General features: G+C 45.8%; 2 protein-coding genes and 1 long non-coding RNA gene across 9 annotated transcripts in view; 1 reads left to right on the forward strand and 2 right to left on the reverse strand.

Annotated features, from left to right (window-relative positions):
- The window catches only part of FBXW12 (F-box and WD repeat domain containing 12), a 62,190-nt gene extending 61,987 nt beyond the window's left edge, over positions 1-203 (reverse strand). The window contains exon 1 of the transcript XR_014304286.1: positions 76-203. The gene's annotated coding sequence lies outside the window, so the exon portion shown is untranslated. The remainder of the gene's footprint in view (positions 1-75) is intronic.
- NME6 (NME/NM23 nucleoside diphosphate kinase 6) lies at positions 82-9,702 on the forward strand. 5 transcript variants are annotated; one of them, XR_014304348.1, is made up of 7 exons: positions 103-526; positions 3,125-3,221; positions 5,481-5,583; positions 6,691-6,730; positions 7,156-7,316; positions 8,675-8,814; positions 9,062-9,702. XR_014304348.1 is itself a non-coding variant. In XM_082704810.1 (6 exons), the coding sequence occupies exons 2-6, from the start codon at positions 3,132-3,134 to the stop codon at positions 7,766-7,768; spliced, it is 561 nt and encodes a 186-aa protein (XP_082560936.1). In that variant the 5' UTR covers positions 82-526; positions 3,125-3,131; the 3' UTR covers positions 7,769-8,206. The 5 variants fall into 5 exon arrangements, 3 of the variants coding, with proteins under 3 accessions (XP_082560936.1, XP_082560938.1, XP_082560937.1); XR_014304349.1 differs by having other exon boundaries at positions 9,129-9,702; XM_082704810.1 differs by lacking the exons at positions 8,675-8,814; positions 9,062-9,702 and adding an exon at positions 7,602-8,206 and having other exon boundaries at positions 82-526.
- Positions 9,703-14,916: 5,214 nt separating this feature from the next.
- On the reverse strand, positions 14,917-22,544 carry LOC309850687. 3 transcript variants are annotated; one of them, XR_014304405.1, is made up of 3 exons: positions 22,381-22,544; positions 15,634-15,722; positions 14,917-15,157 (listed from the first exon to the last, which is right to left on the reverse strand). It is a non-coding gene; the product is annotated as an uncharacterized lncRNA (long non-coding RNA). The 3 variants fall into 3 exon arrangements; XR_014304406.1 differs by having other exon boundaries at positions 22,035-22,527; XR_014304407.1 differs by lacking the exon at positions 15,634-15,722 and having other exon boundaries at positions 22,035-22,525.
- Between the last annotated feature and the right edge of the window lie 309 nt (positions 22,545-22,853).

Below are 22,853 nucleotides of genomic sequence, written 5' to 3' on the forward strand. Positions count from 1 at the left end.
TCCCCCTCCCCACCCCTGCGCAGGGCCGCCCCGGAACTCCGGCCTCCCTGCCGCCTGGGGGCGCCCGAGAGGCACCTCGAAGAGGACGCTCTCGCCCGAGACGGCTCTGTCCTCTCGTGCGGCCCGGGACAAGCCCATGGGGAGAGACAAGGGCCACCAGCGGGGCCGGACCTCGGGCTGCAGGCCGCCTCGCCTCAGCCCGGCCGCTGTCACTCACTGCGCCGTTCCCTCGCGGACCTCACACACCCGGTATCCGCGACCGGCTGGGTCCGCAGCCTCCGGGCGAGGACCCCCAGCAGGGCTGCCCGGCCGAACGCCCGAAGGACCCCGCGGGGGCCGCGCAGGCTAGCTATCGCAGTGCCTGGTGGCCGGGCTCCGCGCTGGAGGACCAGGTGACTCCAGACCTGAACTCCGGCTGGGCTGGGGTTCGAACAGCCCTGGATCTGGGGAGCGCTTAGGTCCTGCTTCGAAGGCCAGGAGTCGCGCGGCTGTCGGCCCGGAGAAATGAGGGCCCGCGAGGAGAGGGGTTGGTGTCAAGAAATGGGGCTGAGAGCCTGGTGGTCAGGGAGCTGGGCCTCAGGTGTCGGGGTGAGGGTAGGGGATGGGGAGACCAGACAGAGTTGAGGGGTTGCAGGCCCCCGCGGCGCCTGGGAGGAGGGGGGCTCGGTCACTGCCCTCCTGGAAGCAGAGGAATGGGCGCCTCAGGCGTGGAGGCGAATGCCCAGCCAACTTCTGTAATTTGTGATTCTCTGATAGAGGAAATTTAAAGTTGAGCAATTTTCTTGACCTGTCAGCATTTGGGTTGTTTTTTTTTGTTTGTTTGTTTGTTTGTTTTAAGATTTTATTTATTTATTTGACAGAGATCACAAGCAGGCAGAGAGGCAGGCAGAGAGAGAGGGGGAAGCAGGCTCCCCGCGTCGCAGAGAGCAGGATGCGAGGATTGATCCCAGGACCCTGGGATCATGACCTGAGCCGAAGGCAGAGGCTTAACCCACTGAGCCACCCAGGAGCCCCCAGCATTTGCTTTTTGTTGTTGTTTTTGTTTTAAGATTTTATTTATTTATTTGACAGGCAGACAGGCAGAGAGAGAGGTGGAAGCAGGCTCCCCGCCAAGCAGGGAGCCCGATGCCGGGCTGGATCCCAGGACCCTGGGATCACGACCTGAGCCGAAGGCAGAGGCTCTAACCCACTGAGCCACCCAGGCGCCCCCCCCCCCGCATTTGTTTTAAAGACTGTCTTTACTTAGCTGACATTAGGAACCACATCCTTTCCTGGAGAGCCCCTAGCAGCTTGGCCTTGCAGAAGCTGAAGGATGTTCGTTTGGTCGTTCGTTCATTCATTCATTCATTCAACAAATACTGGTGAGAGGCAGCTTTGTACTAGGCACTTGGCATAGGTACTGGGAATAATATGATGAGCAAAACAGACCCCTGCTTTAATAGACCTGACCTAACGGGTGGAGACATAACTGAAGAAAACGTCCAAAAAGCTATATATAATAGTGGAAGCCAGCTAAGAGCTAGTGGGTAAATAGGAGGTTACCAGAGGAGGCACATTCTGGACTGTGGAAACATCTCAGGCAAAGGGCTAAGGAGTGCAGTGATATAATTAGATTTGCATTTTTCCTTCCTTGGCTGCTTAGCGGAGAACAGATTGTAGAGGCTGGCAGGAGTAGAAATTGAGAGGCCATGGAGGAGTTTCAGGAGTCCCAGGAGGGTTGATGATGTCTTGGACTGGGGTGGTGGCCCTGGAGAAGGAGAGGAGACTGGTGATGAATGTGGATGTGGAGTGAGGGTGGGGAGGGATCAGCGATATCTCTCCCTAGATTATGGTGAAGATTTGGTTTGCTTTTGGGTTACTCACAACCTGGGATATTAGGGAGAGTGGGTTGGCTGATCTTGAGCCAGTTAGACTAGACTTAGTTTTTTGGTTTGAGGGGAGCATCCAGCTGAAAACTGTAGAAAGGACATGAGTAGGGGAGACCCTAGCACTGTCTTTGACATGACTGTCAGACTTTCAGCCTTAGAGAAATGAGAACATTGTCCATACTGACCCTGTGTGTATTCATGGAAGCCTTCTCCATATTTGTTGGTAAATTTAGGAGCTCTGCCAGATAATCTTTTGAGACCTAGTTCTTGGTCCTGATCAAATGATCAATTTCTCACATGTGAATAGCATTTCACAGTTGGGAGAGATCTCAAATTCTTAGTCCAGTTTATTTATTTTTTAAAAACTATTTATTTATTTGAGAGAGTGAAGAAAGAGCGAGAAGGAGCAGGGGGAGCGCAAAGGAAGAGGGAGAAGCAGACCCCCAGCTGAGCAGGGATCCAGCCATGGGGCTCAATCCTGGGACTCCAGGATCATGACCTGAGCCCAAGGCAGACGCTTAACCAATTGAGCCACCAAGCGCCCCATCATAGTCCAGTTAAAAAAAAAAAAATACCTTCATGTTCTTATATCATTTCCATAACTACTTATTGAGCTCTTACACCATGCTAGACACTAGGAATACAAAGATGGACAGATACGACTATCTAGGTTCAGTTAGTCAGTTAAACTGACCTTTGTTGTGGCACTGTTTCAGCAGCTTCAGATACGAAACAATTACAGCTGGCCCTGGACCTTGGAGTTGCATGTCCACAAGCCTTGCCATTGAGGACAACTGAGTGTATTAAAGGATTTGATTTGGGCAGGGGAGATCCTGACCTATCTGTAAGATTAGATAAGAGATAGTATATATCCAGCAAACTTCTTTGCGGGTATCCTGGCAAGGTCCCAATTCTTGTCCATCCAATCTTCCAATTCTAGGATTGATGGGAGCACACTGTGGGATAGAAGACCTTATGAAAGGTAACAGTTATTGTACGTTTGTGGCCAGGCTGTTTAGCAATGTAAATTATAAATCCTCAAAAACACAAAGAAAAGTTAGGAAGTGAAGGGAATATTGGCAGGGACAGGCAGTGTCTAAACTTGAATTTCTCCTGAATAGATTACTCCTTTGTAGGTAACTGCCACAGGCTTTGGGAGTGAGATCCCTGTGGGCTTGCAAGGCAGCGTGGCTCTGGAGTCGGGAGGGTGGGGAAGACACCACTGATAGGTCCCTAATCCAGCTTTCTGATGGCAGGAGTGAGATGACCTCGATCTTGCGGAGCCCTCAGGCTCTCCAGCTTACTCTGGCCCTGATCAAGCCTGATGCTGTTGCTCACCCCCTGATTCTGGAGGTAAGAAGGAATCGTAAACCTCTTACTGTATGCCGTGGGCCCTGCATCTCTTTCTGGTGCCACAGGGCCACTTGTGAAGACTGATAGCACAGTCCTGTGCAAGACACAAAGCTAGGAGCTGTGGACTCTGACCCTAAGAAGACTAAAAATCTACTGGAGAATTGGGGCAGATTAAAAATATAAGGATCCAATACAATAAGAAGAACCAAACCTCAAGACAGTGCATGTATATTAGTTTTCTGTTGCTGTGCAACAAATTACCACAAACTTACAGCAAATTGCCATAAACTTAGCAGCTTAAAGTGACATTTATTATCTCACAATTCTAGAATTTAGCGGTCCAATAGGCTCAGGTGGGTTTTTCCTCAGGGTCTCAAGGCTAAAGTCAAGGTATCAGCTGACCAGGTACTTAGCTAGAGCGTCTGGGGACGAATCCACTTCCAAATTCATTCAGGTTGTTGGCAGAAATTGGTTCCTATGGTCATAAGACTGAGGTCCCCATGTCCTTGCTGGCCTTCAGGCAAGGACTGCTCTGAGTTTTTAGAGACCACTCACACACATTACTCATCTCATGGCTCACTCCATTTCAAGATAGCAGCAGTGTATTTAGTGCTTCTCACACTTTAAACCTGACTTCTCCTAGCCAGATAAAACTCTGCTTTTAAAAAGCTCATGTGGGGGCGCCTGGGTGGCTCAGTGGATTAAGCCACTGCCTTCGGCTCAGGTCATGATCTCAGGGTCCTGGGATCGAGTCCCGCATCGGGCTCTCTGCTCAGCAGGGAGCCTGCTTCCCTCTCTCTCTCTCTCTCTGGCTGCCTCTCTGTCTACTTGTGATTTCTCTCTGTCAAATAAATAAATCTTTAAAAATAAAAAAAAAATAAAAAAAAATAAAAAGCTCATGTGGTTGGAGCACCTGGGTGGCTCAATCGTTAAGCATCTGCCTTCAGCTCAGGTCATGATCCCAGGGTCCTGGGATCGAGCCCCACATCAGGCTCCTTGCTCAATGGGAGGCCTGCTTCTCCCTCTCCCACTCCCCTTCTGTTCCCTATCTCGCTGTGTCTCTCTCTGTCAAAAATAAATAAAATCTTTAAAAATAAAATAAAATAAAAAATAAAAAGCTCATGTGATTAACTGGGCACCTCTGGATAATCTCTGTTTTGATTAAAGCAAAGTGAACTGATGGGTGCCTGGCTAGCTCAGTCAGTTGAGCACCTGACTCTTGATTTCAGCTTAGGTCATCCTCTCAGGGTCATGGGATCTAGTCCTATGTTGGGCTCCACACTCAGCGGGGAATCTTTTCAAGATTCACCTTCTCTCTCTCTCTCTCTCTCTCGCCCTCTCCCTCTGCCCCTCCCCAAAAATCCTCTCTCTAAAAGAAATAAATAAATCTTAAAAAACAAAGCAAAGTCCACTGATGACAACCTCAATTACACCTGCAGAATCCCTTTTGCCATGTAATGTTCCAATCATATTGCTTCATATTCACAGTCCTGGAGAGAAGGGTGCAGAATCTTGTTGATACTGGGGGAGGGTCATTGTAGGGTTCTACCTACAATAGTTCTATAAATACTAACTGAGCAGCTCTGCTAGGTGAGCTGACTGTGATGCAAAGGAAGACCAGAGCAGTCAGAAATGGCGGCATGCACGTGTTGGGACCTGGCCATGCTCAGAGGAAGGGTGGACTTCAGTCAGTGCATGGCAGGGGCAGATGTTCCACAGAGGGAAATACTGAGGCAGGAACATGTGTGGTGGATCTGGGGGCCACAGGAAGGCTGGGCCAGTGGGACTAGAATTGGAAGAGGTGGAGGGCAAGGAAAGTATAGCCTTGAGCCCTGGGCTAAAGTAGTTGTACCTCATTCTATGAATAAGGTTCTGACCAGAGTGTGACATGTAAGTTATGGTGTTTTTAATCTGTCAAGTGTGATGGTTTAGAGAGAGTTGGACAAACTCAAGGCAGGACCACCATCAAGAGATTTTTATGATGGTCTGAAGGGGGGTCGTGTGGGTTTCTGCTCAAGGAGCTATAGGAACAGAAGGGCAGAGATGCACTTTCTGTCCCCTGCACCCGGCAGGGCTCATGCTCTGGCCATGTGACCGAAGGTCTTTACCTCACCTCCACCATCTTTCTCTTTTGACCTGACAATGGGACAGACCCTCATGTCCCGAGCTCTGATGGGTCCTCGTGGTTCTTGTGGTCAGCCCTGTTCACTCATATGGTCCCTTTGACCAATTTTTGTCTTTGATGTGATGTTTATCCAGGCTGTTCATCAGCAAATTCTGAGCAACAAGTTCCTTATTGTACGAATGAGAGAACTTCTGTGGAGAAAAGAAGAATGCCAGCAGTTTTACAAAGAGCATGAAGGTAGGATCAGCAGTCCTCTGAGTGGGAGACTTCTCTATCCCAAGATGTACGCAAGAGAGATTTTTACCTGGGATGCTCAATGGCAGGCTGTCTCTGACCTACCAGTTGTCAAATTGCAGCCATTCTAAAGTCTTGCTTTATATACAAACTTTCCATGATTATTAATCTTTTAAAATTACTTTCTAGGGGGCACCTGGGTAGCTCAGTCAGTTCAGTGCCTGACTCTTGATTTCAGCTCAGGTCATGACCTCAGGGTCATGGGATTGAGCCCTACGTTAGCTCCCCAATCAGTTAGGAGTCTGCTTGTCCCATCTCCCTCTGCTCCTCCCCCCTGGCTTGTGCTCTCTTTTGCTCTCTCATTCTAATTAATTAACTAATTAATTAAATATCTTAAAATATATATTTTTTAATTATTTTAATTAACATATACTGTATTATTTGCCCAGGTGTACAGGTCTGTGAATTGACAGGCTTACACACTTCACAGCACTCACCATAGCACATACACACCCCAATGTCCATAACCCAACCACCCTCTCCCTACAAATATATATATTTTTTCTAGGAGGGTTCCACTTCCTAGTCCCAACCAGAAATTTAGTCTTATGTCTTGATGATATCAGTAGTTAATAGTGAATGTTTACTCTTTTAGACATTGTCCTAATGCTCATGGTTGCACTGAATTTTCTCTAGAGCCCTATGACATAGATGTTGTTAGGTCTCCAGTACACAGATTAGGAACCCAAGTTAGGGAAGTTAATAACCTACCTGAAACCACATACGCTGTAAGTGACAGGGCCTGGATTCAGACCCAGATATGTCAGACTCCAAAGTCCTCTAAAAGAGTTTTTATTGGGGCACCTGGGTGGCGCAGGTGGTTGAGCTCAGGTCATGATTTTAGGGCTGTGGAATCAAGCCCCATGTCAGGCTCTATGCTCAACATGGAGCTCCCCTGCCCCTCCCATCTGCACGCTCTCTCTAAAGTGGATGAATATTTTAAAAGATAAAATAAAATAAAACAGCTTTTATTATTCCAAGTAAGGAGGCAGAAGTACTAAAAGTTCTCTTGGGCACCAGTGTCTTGATGAAGTTACTCTCTCTTTGCAGGGCGTTTTTTCTATCAGCGGCTGGTGGAGTTCATGGCCAGGTAATTCTCATTTTCATTTCAGCATCTTTATGCACCAAGATTTACCTCCCCCTGCTCCCTAAATTTGTTTATTTCATTTGACACTCTTTCAAGTTGTAATCATTGTTAAGTGTCTGAAGAAACATGGCTTGGGACCATGTCTAAGCCAACACCGACCTGGTAGCCACCTGTCCCATGATGGTTAGTGGTCCAAGGGCTATAGAATAATATTGTGAATGCTACTTAACAACTCTGCTGATCTCTGTGGCCTTTCGTGTATACCCACAGTGGCCTTCTATTACCTGCAACTTGAAGCAGCATGGGTACTTAGCTAGAAAAGCAGGGTATCTCTCAGGATGTAGTGTGCCTTTATTCGTGCCCTGCTCACAGTGCGCCCTACTCAGCCCCACAGCCAGATTCTTGACCTGTGTTCCTCCTGTACATAGCGGGCCAATCCGAGCCTACATCCTGGCCCACAAGGATGCCATCCAGCTCTGGAGGACGCTGATGGGACCCACCAGAGTGTTTCGAGCACGTCACGTGGCCCCAGATTCAATTCGTGGAAGTTTTGGCCTCACTGACACCCGCAACACAACTCATGGCTCTGGTGAGTCTGCCTTCCCTATCCTCAGCCACATATAAGGGAGGATGGTTTGCCATTGGTGCTCAGGCCATATGGTGGAATTGAGAGCCAGGTAACCTTGCTGTGAACTTCCCTCCCAATGGCCTTTCTGGCCCCTGTGGCCTGCTCAGCAGATGTGGCCCCAGGACTGAGGGCCTAGAGGGCCTAGAGAGCTAGAGGCTCAGGTTTCTGAATCTGATTATAACTGCCTCTTGCCTCCATCCTATACTCCCTAGAAGAACCCTTTCTCTTTCTTACCTCTCCTTATAGACTCTGTGGTTTCAGCCAGTAGAGAGATTGCAGCCTTCTTCCCTGACTTCAGTGAACAGCGCTGGTATGAGGAAGAGGAGCCCCAGTTGCGCTGTGGGCCCGTGCGCTATAGCCCAGAGGGAGGCATCCACTGTGCAGCCAGACCAGGACGCCCAGGACCAGCCTGACACAAGCCTGTCGGTCTGTGAAGACTGGTGGCATTTCCCAGCCTTTTCTTGGAGACCTCCTGGGACCAGGGAGGCCTGGGAATCATGGCACCATTTCTGTAGGCACCGCAGCCACCCAAGGACCTAGCTTCTCACTGCCACCTGCTCTAGGATCTAGCTCTCTATCTACCTCTTTTCAAGAATGTTCATGGGTGATTCAGAGAAATAATGGCTCCTCTCTTTGAGAACTATTCGTCTTTCTCAAGGAGCTTGCCTAACTGACATGCCTGGAAAATGCAGTGACTCTCTATAAGCACCATTTGGCCTATCTTTCTTAATAAAAGTCAGCGTTCTACTAAATCCTAAAGGCTAAGAGCACTGTTCTAGGTGTTTTCTCTCTCTCCTTAAGTGAAATAATTAAACCTGTCCCAGGGATGCCTGGGTCACTCAGTTGGTTAAGCATCTGACTCTTGATTTTGGCTCAGGTCATGATTAGGTCATGGGGTCAAGCCCCATGTCGAGCTCCATGCTCAGTGCAGAGTCTGCTTGAGATGTTCTCTCTCTTTCTTGCTCTGCCCCTCCCCCTGCTCTCTCTCTAAAATAAATTTTAAAGAACAACAACAACAAAATTGTCCCAAACCCAGTTCCTGGTCTATGCTAAATGGAGAGAATTATGCAGAAATCTCCCAGAAGGTTCACACACAGTGTGCATCTTGTCTAGTGCATAAAAGCACCCAGTGACAGAGCTGAGTGTGGGCCCAAATCCATGCTGTGCACCTGGCATAAGTCTGCCTCTTATGCCAGGTGGAGGAGGGCACCTTTTATTTGAACAAAGGTGTTTCTACCCAGTAGAGGCATGTTTCTATGACTCACTTTTTTTTTTCTGATTGCACAAAGCCACTAAAGTTAGCCACATCTGTGTTTTAGATGAGGATAACAGCTGCCTATTGCTGCACTACAAATCACCTCACAATCTAGTGGCTTAGAACAATGATTTATCTTTATGTGTCTCTGGATTGGCTGGGTGATTCGGCTGGTCTCACTTGGATTCACTCATGTGGCTGCAGGTAGGTCAAACATGGTTTTTTATCCTGAGCTGCTTCATAGCATGATTGTTTCAGGGTTCCAGGAGGATAAAGCCCCATTCACAAGCTTATCAAGCTTCTGTTTATATCATGTTTGCTAATATCCCATTGGCCAAGGCAAGTCCCGTGGCCAAGCCCAGCATCCATGAGGGAAGAGACTAGGTAAGGGCATGGGTACTGGGAGGTGTGAATCACTGGGGGGTCATTACTAGGGCAATCTACCATACAGGGCATAGTGAGGAACCTTGAATTTATATGGAATTTGTGAAAACAAGTATTTGCACACGTTAACGAAGGAGATGAAGAAATAGCCTGAGAAGGAAGGAAAAATCCAAGGATATGTGCATCAGGAAAGTCAAGAGGAGAGAGTGTTTCTGGAGAAAGAAGCAATGTTGAATATTATCGAGAAGTCCAGAATGATGAAGCCTTTTAAATAACCTCTAATGTGGCAGCATGGAGGTCACTGTGACCTTGGTAAGAACAATGCCTCTGTGCCAACATGGGGGCTACCTTGCATGGAAGATAATGGGCTTAAGCATTTATAGTGTCATGCTACCCTGGGGTTAGAGTGGGATGTCTGGGAGTCAGAGAATCTTCTCACATCTGAATCTATAAATGTATCTGCATGTGCTCCCCTCTTCTCTTCCTGTTACAACATAGGAAGTGTCCTGCTTTCCATTAAGCCTTCTATGTGCTCTGAACCCTACCTGGCTCTTTTGGTTTTCTGGTCTCTACTGCACTTTCACCTCTCTCTGCTGAGTCCCTTTGAATTCAAACATGTTTTGAAAACATGTTTGGGTAATTCGGCATGGAGCCTACTTAAAATTTTTAAAAAATTAAAAATAAATAAAAGCAAGCCTTAATACATCATCTCCTTCATGCCACTGTCCCATATTTCTGCTCACCTTTATAGCAAAACTCTGAGCAGAGTAACTTAGAACAGCAATGACCAGTGACTTTCAGTCTAGACAAAATGTAGATGTATGTAGACCCATTTACCTCTGCCCCTCCCCACTAAGTACAACTGTAAACCTGAAAATCATGCAAGAAACAATCAAGGAGAACTCTGAAAAGTTCTCCAAAGAAGAACTGGTTTGAGACTTCCAGACTAGAGGAACAACACAGTAGCAGGGCATCTTGGGTTTCACTACACAACAACACAAGGTGATCCAGAATGGGAATTTACCAAACTGTAACCTGGAAACATGACAGGCCCATCTGGCCTATTCTTTCCCATGACTAAACAGACTAAATAGGAAGTCCAGCTTAAAACACCAAGCAAACTGACAAAAGAGAATTGATCAGGAGTGCCAGCTATCAGTAACCAGCCAAGGGAAGTACTCTCTTTCCTAGCCAGGTTTGAGGCTACCCTCCCTCATGGAAACATACTAACATGGTGAGGTAGCACCCACAAGAGAGACCAAAACAAATGCCCTAAGTCCAAGTTCTGTGACCAAAGTTAGACCTCTAAGTCAAAGTCAAAGGTAAGTTCCAAGAGCCAAGTCAGTCCTATGTCTGAGTTTAATGTCCAGGACAAGTTGAATTCCAAACTAAGGTTCCAGTTTAAGACCCAGGTCCCCCAGTCTAGGTCTAGGATTCTGGTTCAGATCAACATTCCAGGTCTAAGGTCATGTCCTGATGTAGGTCTGATTTCTAGGTTCGAGGTCTGGACATGAGGTCAAAGTCTCAGGTTAGAGGTTGAAGTTCAAGTAACATTTCCAAAAAACCAAGTCTGAGGACAGGTCCAATGTTGCTCTCTCCAGCAAGAACGACACGGAGACACGCGTGGAGGCAAACTTCTTTAATGGCTTCTTTTTATCTTCTTCCCCCTCTGGCGCAGCACAGCACGCAGCTCCCGCCGCCCCGCTCCGGCGTCCCCGCTGCCTCCAGGGCCGCGCGCCGCCCCTGGGCGCCCGCCGCCATGGTCCGGGCTGCGGCCCCCTCCGCCCGCATGGCGCGGCCTGGCCTCCCGGCGGGCCCGCCCCTCTACAAGTACATTCAAGCATATATACACCGGAAGCTTAGCCCGCCTAGCCAATCACCACAGTGCTCATGCACCTCCCGCGTGAGTGGACCTAAATGAATAGCCAATCATATTCAGTCCCTTACAGCTCTTATAGTAGGCCTCCTGTACTGGCTCCCAACAGTCCAACATCATGGATAGAGTTCCACAGTTGAGATTTGATGTTCAAGTCCAAGGTCCCAAGTCTATGTCCAAGGACCAGTTTGAGATCTAAAGGCCAAGTCCAAAATCCAGGCCCAAATCTGAGGTTCCACATTCAAAGTCCAGGTCCAGAGTTTGAGGACAAGGTCTTTAAGTCTACAACATATCAGGTCAAAGTCTGGGTCCAAAGTCCATGTTCATTTCCAAAGCCCAGGTCCAACATAAGTATCCAGGATCAAATGCAGACACATACTCTACATTCAGGTCCCAAGGGCAGACCTAAGTTTAAAATATTCAGTGTTCAAGTCTGAGGTCCAAGATACAATCCTAATATCAAAGTCCATGTCTAAGGAACAGGTTTAATATCAGGACTAATTGACAGACCAATTCCACATCCAACACCTACAACAAGGTTCAGGAGCAGGTCAATGTGCAGTTCCACAGATAATATCTAAGATCCAGATCCAAGTCTAGGTCCATGGTCCAGGTCCAACATCTATGTTCATATTTGAGGCTCAGGTCCAGTGTTAGTGTTTAATGTCAAATCTAGGTCCAAGTTCACAGTCCAGATTCAAGGCCCCATGTTCAAGGTTGAGGTACACTCAAACACTTCCAAAGTCCAGGTCAGGTCAAGACCCAAAGTCTGGATCCAAAGTTAGATCCAATGTTGTGGTTCAAGGACCAGGTCCAAGGTCCAATTCTAGGTGCACTTCCCAGGTATAAGCTGAGTCCAAGATCTAGATTAAATCCATCTCTAAAGTCCAGATTAAATATCTAGTACTAGGTTGAGTTCCAGCTCCCAAGATCCAAATCCAAGTTCTAGTCCCAAGGTCACATATAATCCATTCTGAATTATAGGGCCAGGGTCCAGAAATAAGGTTCCTCTTTAAGGTCTGATATTCACATTTGAGATCCAAATCCAGGACAGAAGCCTAAATCTAAAAACTACATCCAGGTCTGAGATACAAGATGAAAGTCACTTTCATTGCCAAAACTCACTGGTAAGATTCAAAATCTTGTTCATATGTGCAAGTCCAGGCCAAAGATCCAACCAAGTGTAGGCACCCATTTTTAAGGTAAGGTCTATTGTCCAAGAAAAAGCAAGATTTGAGATCCAGCGTCACCTGGGTGGCTCAGTTGGTTGAGTGTCTGACTCTTGATTTTGGCTCAGGTCATGGTCTCAGGGTCTTGGGTGGGGCCCTGCATCCAGCTCTGCACTCACCATGAAGTCTGCTTGTCCTCCATTTGCTCCTCCCCTGCTCTCTTTCTCTGTCTGTCTGTCTCTCTCAAACAAATAAAAAGAATCTTAAACAAAACAAAACAAAACTTCAGCTATTCCTCCCTGGGCAGGAACTTCTGTGAACCGCAACTGTCTTTGGAGTGTTTGCCTCCTTTCCCCATCCCTTCCTCCACTCACAATCCTTTATTCTGAAGATCTCACAAAACCGTGAGCCTGTCATTGTAGAGATTGGGCCGTTAGAGACCTGATTTCAATCCCTTTTCAAGAAAGGAAGGGGTGGCTTCAGTCAATTAAGTGTCCAACTTTTGATCTCAGCTCAGGTCATGATCTCAGGATTCTGAGATCTAGTGTGTCAGGCTCCATGCTTAGCAGGGAGTCTGTTTCTCTCCCTCTGCCTCTGTCCCACCCACTCACATGCATGCCCATGGTCTCTCTCTCCCTAAAAAAAAAATGCAGACCCAGGAGGGAATGATTCTTTTTTTTTTTTTTTAAAGATTTTATTTATTTATTTGTAAGAGAGAGAGAGAGTGAGAGCGAGCACAGGCAGACAGAGTGGAAGGCAGAGTCAGAGGGAGAAGCAGGCTCCCTGCGGAGCAAGTAGCCCGATGTGGGACTTGATCCCAGGACGCTGGGATCATGACCTGAGCCGAAGGCAGCTGCTTAACCAACTGAGCCACCCAGGCGTCCCGAGGGAATGATTCTTGACTGGAAGGAACCCAAAGCTATCTGGCCTGGATGTTTGTCACCTCCGCATCTCTTCCTGTGATTCCTGGATCTGACAGTGGTCTCACTATGCCAGGCCTCTGTGGTGTCTCTACAATGTCTGTGTGGATTTTAATAGAAAACAAACATTTTTTCTTTTCTTTATGTTGACCAAGAGGGGCCATTTGGGCCCTGGATAACACAGGTAAGAGGTAACACAGGCAAGAATGGCTCTGATTCAAAGAGATTTAGCAGCATAGTGAGGACAGATACAAGTGTGCGGCTAAAAGACTGGACACAGAGATCGGGGGCGCTGTAGAGGCACCATGAGAAAGCCCCGAAACCTGGTATTGTCAGGCTGATGTGGACATTGCAAGAAATCTTACACCTGCCAGGGGAGGGCCAAAGCAGCATGATTATGAAGTCTAAGTCCTGAGACTGAAGACCTTTTGGGGTGTGGCTAAATGGACCTGGGTTTGGGATTGGAGGGGTAGCAGGAAGACATGGCTGAGGTGTCCCTCAGATTACGGGCCAGAGACTCAACCCCGAGCAATCACTAAAAGTGGGTGCAGAAGAGGATGCAGCAAAGGTTAGGGACATAGAAAAAAAATAAAACAGGAGAATGTCATAGAAGTCAATGGAAGTTAATGGACTTGCAGAAGGAAGTAAGATTTAGTTGACTGGTGCAAAGACCACTAAAGGGAGCATCACTTGGTACCTCTGTTCTCAGAAGCTAGACCTCTGCCACCTTCACACTCACAGAGGGGTCAAGGGTTAGAAGACTGTCCCTGAAGCCCTCTCTGAGCTCTAATGGGGTTTATGGAGGACAGATGTGACTCTCAGTGTTTCTTACAAGGTCACCTCTAGCTAACACTTTGCACTCCCTATACACAGGCTTCTCCCTGAGCATGTCCTCTGCTCTGTGACAAGGAGTGATGTCCAGCTAAAGCCTTGTCCACATAACCTTACAAGGCTTCAAGGCTTCTCCCCTGTGTGTGTCCTCTGGTATGGCTGATGGTTGACTTGTTTCTAAACACACACCCTTGGTCCTTGCACACCCAGGGCTTGTTCCTGAGTGTGTCCTCTGGTGCCTCATGAGGGCTGACATATAGCTAAAGCCTCACCCACATCCCCTACACGCATAAGGCTTTTCCGCTGAGTGTGTCCTCTGATATGTGCTGAGAGTAGACTTGAGGCTAAAGTCTCGGCCACACGCCATGTACTTGTAAAGCCTCTCTCCTGTGATTGTTCTCTGGTGGGGATTGTCTTGTGGCTAAAAGCTTGCCCACACTCCCCCCACACTTTAGGCTTCTCTCCAGAATGTGTCTTCTGATGGGTGATGAGGGTTCATCTATCACTAAAGCCCCAACCACACTCCCTGCAGACAAAAGACTTGTCCCCTGAATGTATCCTCTGGTGTAGGATGAGATGTGATTTCACTCTAAAGCTTTGGCCACAGTTCCACAGTTCCTGCACACACAAGGCTTATCTCCTGTGTAAATCCTCTGATGCTTAACAAGGTCTTACTTTTCACTAATGCCTTGCCCACATACTGCGCACACAAAGGGTTTCTCCCGTGTGTGTGTCCTCTGGTGTGAGAGGAGGTGTGACTGCGAGCTAAAAGTTCATCCACACTCCCTTACACACAAGGCTTTTCCTCTGTGTGTGTCCTCTCGTGTTTGATGAGATGAGACTTCCTGCTGAAACCTCATCCACAGTCCCTGCACACGCATGACTGCCTTGTGTCTGAATAGATTTGTCTTCTGGCTAAAATCTAGTCCATGCTCTCCAAACTCAACTGTTCCTGCCCTCTCACGAACTCTGTGCACTTCCCCAGAGCTTGTGCTATGGGCACAAGGGCTGGACTGAGTTGTACCTTCAGTACTCGGCTGCCTGCCCAGGAGCTTATGGATGGTCCCTGGGGTGAGTGAGGGAAAACCAGAGAAGTCCCCCTCTCATTTGTACTCCCAGACAAGGGTTGAGAACCTCCTCTTCCTTTATTTTCTTTGGCCCCCCCCCAGTGGCTTTTATCAGAATGCTGTTGCCACTGCTGCTGCTGCTGCTGGTCCTCTGGGCAAGAATCTCCTGGTTGGAGTGGATTTACTGAATATAAATCTGGACTGCAGGGTGATTGAGTAGTTCATGTTGACTGAGAAATTGCTGCTTGCCAAAGGCCAGAAAGCAAGAGGGCCAGGGATGAACTTCCAGTTTTGATTCTCCTGAAGAAAGGAGGAAAGGAAGTTCTGAGTCAGAGTAGTCATAGGAAAGGCTCACTGGGCTCCTCTTCCTTGTCTTATGATTAAGAGCTAGTCCATTAATCATTCACAATGACTCATGTCCGTTTCCCCAAGACGTACTTTACAGGACCTACATTTCCATTCAACTTCTTTAAACTTTTTATATGGAAATAGTTTCAAATGTACAGAATAGTTGCAAGATTAAGAACAATACAAAGAATATCTGGGCACCCCCTACCCAAATTACCTATTGTTAACATGTGTGATGTTATATATACATGTGTGTGTGTGCATATGTATGTATGTATATTTTTTTCTCTGAAATGCCTGAGAATATACTGCATATGTCACGGTTCTTTACCCCTAAATACTTTGGTGTGTATCATAAAAGGAGGGGTATTCTCTTCCATAACTACAATACAGTTATCAACTTCATAGATTTGACATTTACATCATACCTGTATCTAAGTTTCATATATATTCCAATCTTGTCAGTTGAGCCAATAATGTCCTTTTATAGCATTTTCCCTGCAGTACAGGATCTGGTCTAGGATCAGATATTATAATTAGTTATGTTTCTTTAGTTTCCTTCCCCTATTTTTAAAGAACATTCTTCATGTTCTAGAATATATAGAGAGCATTCCTTTTTTTTTTTAAAGATTTTATTTATTTCACAGACAGAGATCACAAGTAGGCAGAGATGCAGGCAGAGAAAGTGAGAGGAAGCAAAATACAAAGTTGAGCTGAGCAGAGAGCCTGATGCGGGGCTCGATCCCAGGGCCCTGGGATCATGACCTGAGCCGAAGGCAGAGGCTTTAACCCACTGAGCCACCCAGGCGCCCCTATAGGGAGCATTCCTGAGGTCTTCCCATGGTTAGATTCAAATTATGTACCGCACTCAACTTTTAAATATTACATCCTTTACCTGAATCCCAAAAAACCCACAGTAAAACCTACTGTACATATTATCTTACAAGGAGTCTTCCAAGTAAGCATCAGAGGTATCTTCAGCTCTGTAAGTATCTGTAATTATACTAAAATTATCTTCTAGGCCATAACCAGTTACACTGACACAAATAGCTACAACATTTGTTTCCAATAAGAGAGAACCATCTTTATGACCTATATGGGAAGGTCCTTTGTGACTTTTCCAATGGGAAGAAAGAACAGGTGACTTAGGAGTCAGTCTGGATGTCCTCCAATGTAGGAGGTAGTATATAACAGTAGTTAAAGAGCACATGTGAAATCTACATTTGAGTTTCCCCATCCATTCTCAGATACTGGTTAGAGGACTAGTATGCATCATTCTACCAGGAAGTAGAGATTCAGCAAAATAAAAGACAGGAAGGCACAACTGACTTAAGTAACCTTGGCTCTTGGCCCCTCGAATTAGTCCAAGATATGCTCTTCTCTGTTTTCCACAAATCAGCACCTACAGAAATTTTACCGTTTGTCTGCACTTACCTAAGAAATCATCAAAACTGGATTGCAACTCTTCTAGCCAGCTAAAGATGATAAATCATGAACTCTTTGAAATCATGGGAGACCAGACCCTTTATTGGCCCTAACTGAAGACTCTTTCCTGATTAATAAAAGGAATTTTTTCACCAAATATGTACAGACCCACAGATTCATTCCATCCCATGCAGAATGCTATTTTTTTAAATCTTTTATTAGCACAAATGCCATAAAACTGCCTTTCTAGTCCTTAAACATCTCTGATATTTCTCTGTGAACTATTTAGTAAAAGTTTTTCTACTGGTATATATATCTTTATCTGACAATTAAATAAACTCAGAATTTTTTTTTTCTTAGTAAGTTTTGGTGGTCTTTGTTTTATGACCTGACATTTGGATTCTAAGAGTTGTTATTACCATGACCATTTGCCATAATAAATAGCACTTGCATGGTGAGTGCTGTGAAGTGTGTAATCCTGACGATTCACAGGCCTGTACCCCTGGGGCTAATAATACATTATATGTTAATAAAAATTAAAAAAAAATAAATAGCTCTTGCTATGGGCCCAGCATTTTGCTATACAATGTTTTTCATGAAAACCAAATTTAGTTCTGCTATTATCATTTCATAGATGGGGAAACTGAGGTTTAGAGGGGGTAAGTAACTTATCCACAGCTACAAAGTAAGAGGAGACAAGACAGGATTCAGGATGTGCTCTTTTTTTTTTTTTAAATTTTATTTATTTATTCGACAGACAGAGATCACAAGTAGGCAGAGAGGCAGGCTGAGACAGAGAGGGGAAGCAGGCTCCCTGCTGAGCAGAGAGCCCGATTCAGGGCTCGATCCCAGGACCCCGAGATCATGACCTGAGCCAAAGGCAGATGCTTTAACCCACTGAGCCACCCAGGCACCCCTCAGGATGTGCTCTTAAACAAACCACAGATAACTCTGACTACTTAGCATACAAAGGTTTATATCCTACTAAATCTGTCCATAAAGGGAGAGAAAAAAGCTTCTAAGCAAAAAATGACACTCTTGCTGCCTTGACTAGGTTTTTGCAGAAAATAACAAGAATTAAGCCTCGGACACAGATGCAGTCTTCTGAGGGGAAAGCTAACCCAATTTGGCATATAAACTAAATCCGGAGGCAGTCTAGGGCTGTAAAGCTGCCACCAAGACATCCTGATCAGGAGATGTCCAAACACCAGCCCAACTGCACTGACTCAGGACAAAATGGGGGGTAGCTAAGTCACGCTACTCCAGAGGAGTTACTGAACCCAGTCCTAGCAGGATCCTCACCCATTCCAAAGGTAGTATTACCTGGGGCCTGGAGAGCTCTGCCCTGAGATCAGGAATAGAAGAAAGGGGTGGGAGTGGGGTACTAAAGCCAATTCTCTCTCTTCCTTCTCTCTTTTTAAGAGCAGGGTGGAGGGTGGGGTGGCAAGAGGGGGGTGGAGAGGAGGGTGGAGAGGGAGAGAGAATCTCAGGCAGACTCCATGCTGAGTACAGAGCCTGAGATGGGGGTTGATCTCACAACCCTGAGATCACAACCTGAGCTGGAATCAAAAGTCAGAGGCTCAACCGACCAAGCCACCCAGGTGCGCCTCTTCCTTTTTTAGTCTATATTTATTCTATATTTCTAATAAATAGGACTCTTCACTTAAAACATTCGTTTTAAAAGTCCATAATGTTCTGAGTAAAAGCCAAGCTCCTCAGAGGGCCTATGAGGATCCGCATTCTCTGGTGATCTGCTGCCTCTCTGACTCTATTTTCCACCCTTCATTTGCTCCACCAGAGCCATGCCGACCTCCCCTCCTGAAGCCTTGCCCTGGCTGTTTCTTATGTTGGGAACACCATCCTCCCAGACACATCACTGATATATCCCAAGAACCCGCATTTGGGCCTAACATTGAAGAGTCAATAGATATTTTTGAATGAATGAATGATAGGAGCAGAATTAATTAATTAAGAACTAAAAGGTGAGGGAGAAGACAGATAAAAGATGGTCAACACTGTCACAACTAAAGCTTCCTTCTTTTTTCAAAGATTTTATTTTTTAAGTGATCTCTACACCCAACATAGGGCTTGAACTCATAACCCTGAGATCAAGATTCACACCTTCCCCCCAACTGAGCCAGCTAGGCACCCCAAAGCCTCCTTTTCTACCCTGGTTTCTAACATCTCATTTATTGTCCTGAAATGAAATATATATTTAATAAATTGTGCCTATACAAAGAAATTTTTTAAAAAGATTTATTTATTTATTTATTTGACAGAGAGAGAGAGATCACAAGCAGGCAGAAGCAGGCAGAGAGAGAGGAGGAAGCAGGCTCCCCGCTTAGGAGAAAGCCCGATTCAGGGCTTGATCCCAGAACCCTGAAATCATGACCTGAGCCGAAGGCAGCAGCTTAACCCACTGAGCCACCCAGGCACCCCTACAAAGAATATTTTTAAGATAATGGAATACCTTATCCAAAATACCAAAAAGGAATTTTAAAAAGTAATTTACAATAAAACATTATGCGTTTCAATATGAATTTCTTGTCAGGACTACATTAAGAGACATAACAAAGCAATCAGATGCTCACAGCTATAGGCAGATCATCATGGACACGAAGTTACAAATGCAGACAGATACAGATGTCTTTTGATTACACACAAATGCCTATTTCATTGGTGATAGACACAGGTGTGCTATATAGGTGGTGACTCAAACACTGCCACCAGCACTGCCATTGATGATGTGATTTTTTTTTCATATTGATAAACACCTCTTGGTAAAGTTTAGAAGTGTTTTCCCTTGATTTATAATCTATGCAAAAATTACCTTTTAGTGTTATCTAAAACAGATTTATATTCTAGATTCAGAGCATTACAAATAGATTCATGGCCCATGGAGAAAAACCAGGAGAGGGAAAAATTGATACAGATTGAAGAGACATTTTTAAAAAATGGAATGTGTGGATCTTGTCTAAATCCGGATTCAAATTTGCAAAATGACTTTTTTGAGATGTTCAGGTAAATCTGAACATGGACTAAGTGTTAAATGATATGGAAGCACTACTGATAATTTTGTGAGATATGATAATGATACTGTGGTTATATAAGGCAAAACTGTCCTTATTTAATAGAGTTGCACTGTGATATACTTAAGAGTGGTATGCCACATTATATGGGATTTGCTTTAAAAGATTCAGCAATGAGAGAAAAAAATATATGGAAAGGATGAATCAAGAGTAGCAAAACATTTCAAAGCCTGATATGGATCCAATAGGATCCAAAGTTTCAGTGTAAAGATTAATTTGAGTCAGGGTATTTTAAGGCAATTTTAACATAGTCCTCAGAATCAACAAAAATGTGAGCATGGAGAATAAGGAGCAGATGAAACAAGATGAAAACTAGACCAAATTAGATTGGCCAGTTGAAAGCGAATTTAGGGACACCTGGGTGGCTCAGTCTGCATTTTTGGCTCAAGTATGACCCCAGGGTCCTGGGATCAGGTCCCACATTGGACTCCCTGATCAGCAGGGAGTCTGCTTCTTCCTCTCCTTCTGCCCCTGACCCTGCTCATGCTCTCTCTCCCATTCTCTCTTAAATAAATAAAGAAAATCTTAAAAAAAAAAAAAAAAAAGAAAGAAAGAAATTCTCTCCCCTTCTCTCTGCCCCTCCCCTCTGCTCATTTGCACGTGCGCTCTCCCTCTCTCTCAAAAAAACTTAAAAAAATCTTTAGGGGTACCTGGGTGGCTCAGTCATTTAAGCATCTGCCTTCAGTTCAGGTCATGCTCTCAGGGTCTTGGGATTAAGCCCCAAGTCAGGCTCCTTGCTCAGTGGGGAGTCTGCTTTTTCCTCTCCCTCTGCCCTTCCCTCTGCTTGCTCTCTCTCTCTCTCTCTCAAATAAATAAATAAATAAAATCTTTTAAAATTAAAAAAAAAAAACTTTTAGGGGCACCTGGGTGGCTCGGTGGGTTAAGCCTCTGCCTTCGGCTCAGGTCATGGTCCCAGGATCCTGGGATCGAGCCCTGCATCGGGCTCTCTGCTCAGCGGGGAGCCTGCCTCCCCCTCTCTCTCTGCCTGCCTCTCTGCCTACTTGTGATCTGTCAAATGAATAAACAAAATCTTTTAAAAAAATAAAATAAACTTTTAAAAATAAAATACTATCATTTCAACACATAATCAATATTGAAAAGTTATCAGTAGTTTATATTCTTTGTCAAGTGTGTACTTGACAAAGCACATCTCAATAATGACCTTAAATTTTCAAAGGTTAAAGGAAAATGTGGTCTCACCAAAAACAAAAATAAATAAGCTTGTGGGGCAGAAGACACAAACAGGCATTTCTCCAAAGAAGACATCCAGATGGCCAACAGACACATGAAAAGATGTTCAACATCACTTATCATCAGGGAAATGTAAATCAAAACTACAATGAGGTATCACCTCATACCCATCAGAATGGCTAAAATCAAAAACACAAGAAATAACAAGTGTTGGTGAAGTTGCAGAAAAATAGGAACTCTTGTGCACTGTTGGTGGGAATGCAAACTGGTGCAGCCACTGTGGAAAACAGTATGGAGTTTCCTCAAAAAGTTAAAAATAGAACTACTCCATGATCCAGTAATCATGCTACTAGATATTTACCCCCCAAATACAAAAATACTAATTCGAAGGGATATATCAGTAAATGAATGGATAAAGAAGATGTGGTATTGGGCGCCTGGGTGGCTCAGTGGGTTAAGCCTCTGACTTCGGCTCAGGTCATGATCTTGGCGTCCTGGGATTGAGTCCTGCATCCGGCTCTCTGCTCAGCAGGGAGCCTGCTTCCTCCTCTCTCTCTCTGCCTGCCTCTCTGCCTACTTGTGATCTCTCTCTGCCAAATAAATAAATAAAATCTTTTAAATTAAAAAAAAAAAGAAGATGTGGTATTTATATATAATGGAATATTACTCTGTCACAAAAAAAGAATGAATTCTTGCCACTTGCTCTGACGTGGACAGACCTAGAGAGCATAACGCTAAGCAAAATATGTCTGTCAGAAAAAGGCAAATACCATATGGTTTCACTCATATGTGAAATTTAAGAAACAAAACAAACAAGCAAAGGGGTAAATAAGAGATAGAGACAAACCATGAAACAGACTCAAGTATAGAGAATAAACTGACAGTTACCAGAGGGGAAATGGGTCGGGGGATGGGTGAAACAGGAGATGCGGATTAAGGACTGCAGTTGTCAGGATGAGCAGTAGGTGATGTATGGAAGTGTTGAATCACTATACTGTACACCTGAAACACAATGTTGTCTATTAACTATACCGGAATTAAAATTGTTAAAGTTAATTAATTAATTAATTAATTAACTTGTGGTTGATGGGGAAATATTTTAGACTTGTCCAGTACTTACTTACAAATTAATTAGAAGTAACATTTAAAATGTAGTTCCTCAGAAGCGCTTGCCACAACAGGTGGTGTAGCCTGACCCCCGGACAGAGGCGGCGGTTAGCACCATGGACAGTGTCCAGGACTCAAGGGGGACTGCAACCCCTCTCCACCGCAAGACAGGTGAGCAGTCGAAGGAGCCCTCAGCAGCGCGCACAGCGCCCAGCCTCAACCGCCACATCCTGAGGGGCAGCCGAGGCCTAGGACACCGCTGACACCAGCTCGGCGCCTGAGGTCCAAGTGCGGGAGGAAGTAGGACGGTCACCTCCTCTCTCCCTTGTCCCTTCGGCCCGCCGAACCAGTCCGCCGACTCACCGTGAGCCGCCGAACCCCGAGCACAGCCCGCGGGTCCCACCTCCGAGCCTAGGCTGACAGGAAGGCGAAGCGGGGGCAGGGGCGACAGTGGCATAAGCAAGCCCATGGAGGACCACGCGGCGATCCTAGGCGCCGCAGGTGGGTCAGAAGGAGGCGGGGATTCTAAAGGAAGTGCGTCAGCCCGCTGCGTGCAGCCCTCCGGGAAGCGTAGTTCAGAAGCAGAACGGTCCTCTGTCCCTCCAGTTCTTAGATGGGACCCCGAGTGCAGGGAGCTGTCACCGCGTGTGAACAGTGCCATGACCTTATGTGATCAGGACTGTGACGCCACATGATCAGAGCCACTGACTCCAGGTGATGGGAAATGTGGCCCCTCTAACCGTGACTGTGACCCCCACATGCTGGGGCCATGACGCAAGTAATCAGAGCCTGCAGCCCCCGTGCCAAGGGCCCTGACCCCACTTAATCAAAGGCTT

Source organism: Mustela nivalis (assembly GCF_964662115.1).
Source record: "Mustela nivalis genome assembly, chromosome: 1".
NCBI classification, from domain to species: Eukaryota; Metazoa; Chordata; class Mammalia; order Carnivora; family Mustelidae; genus Mustela; species Mustela nivalis.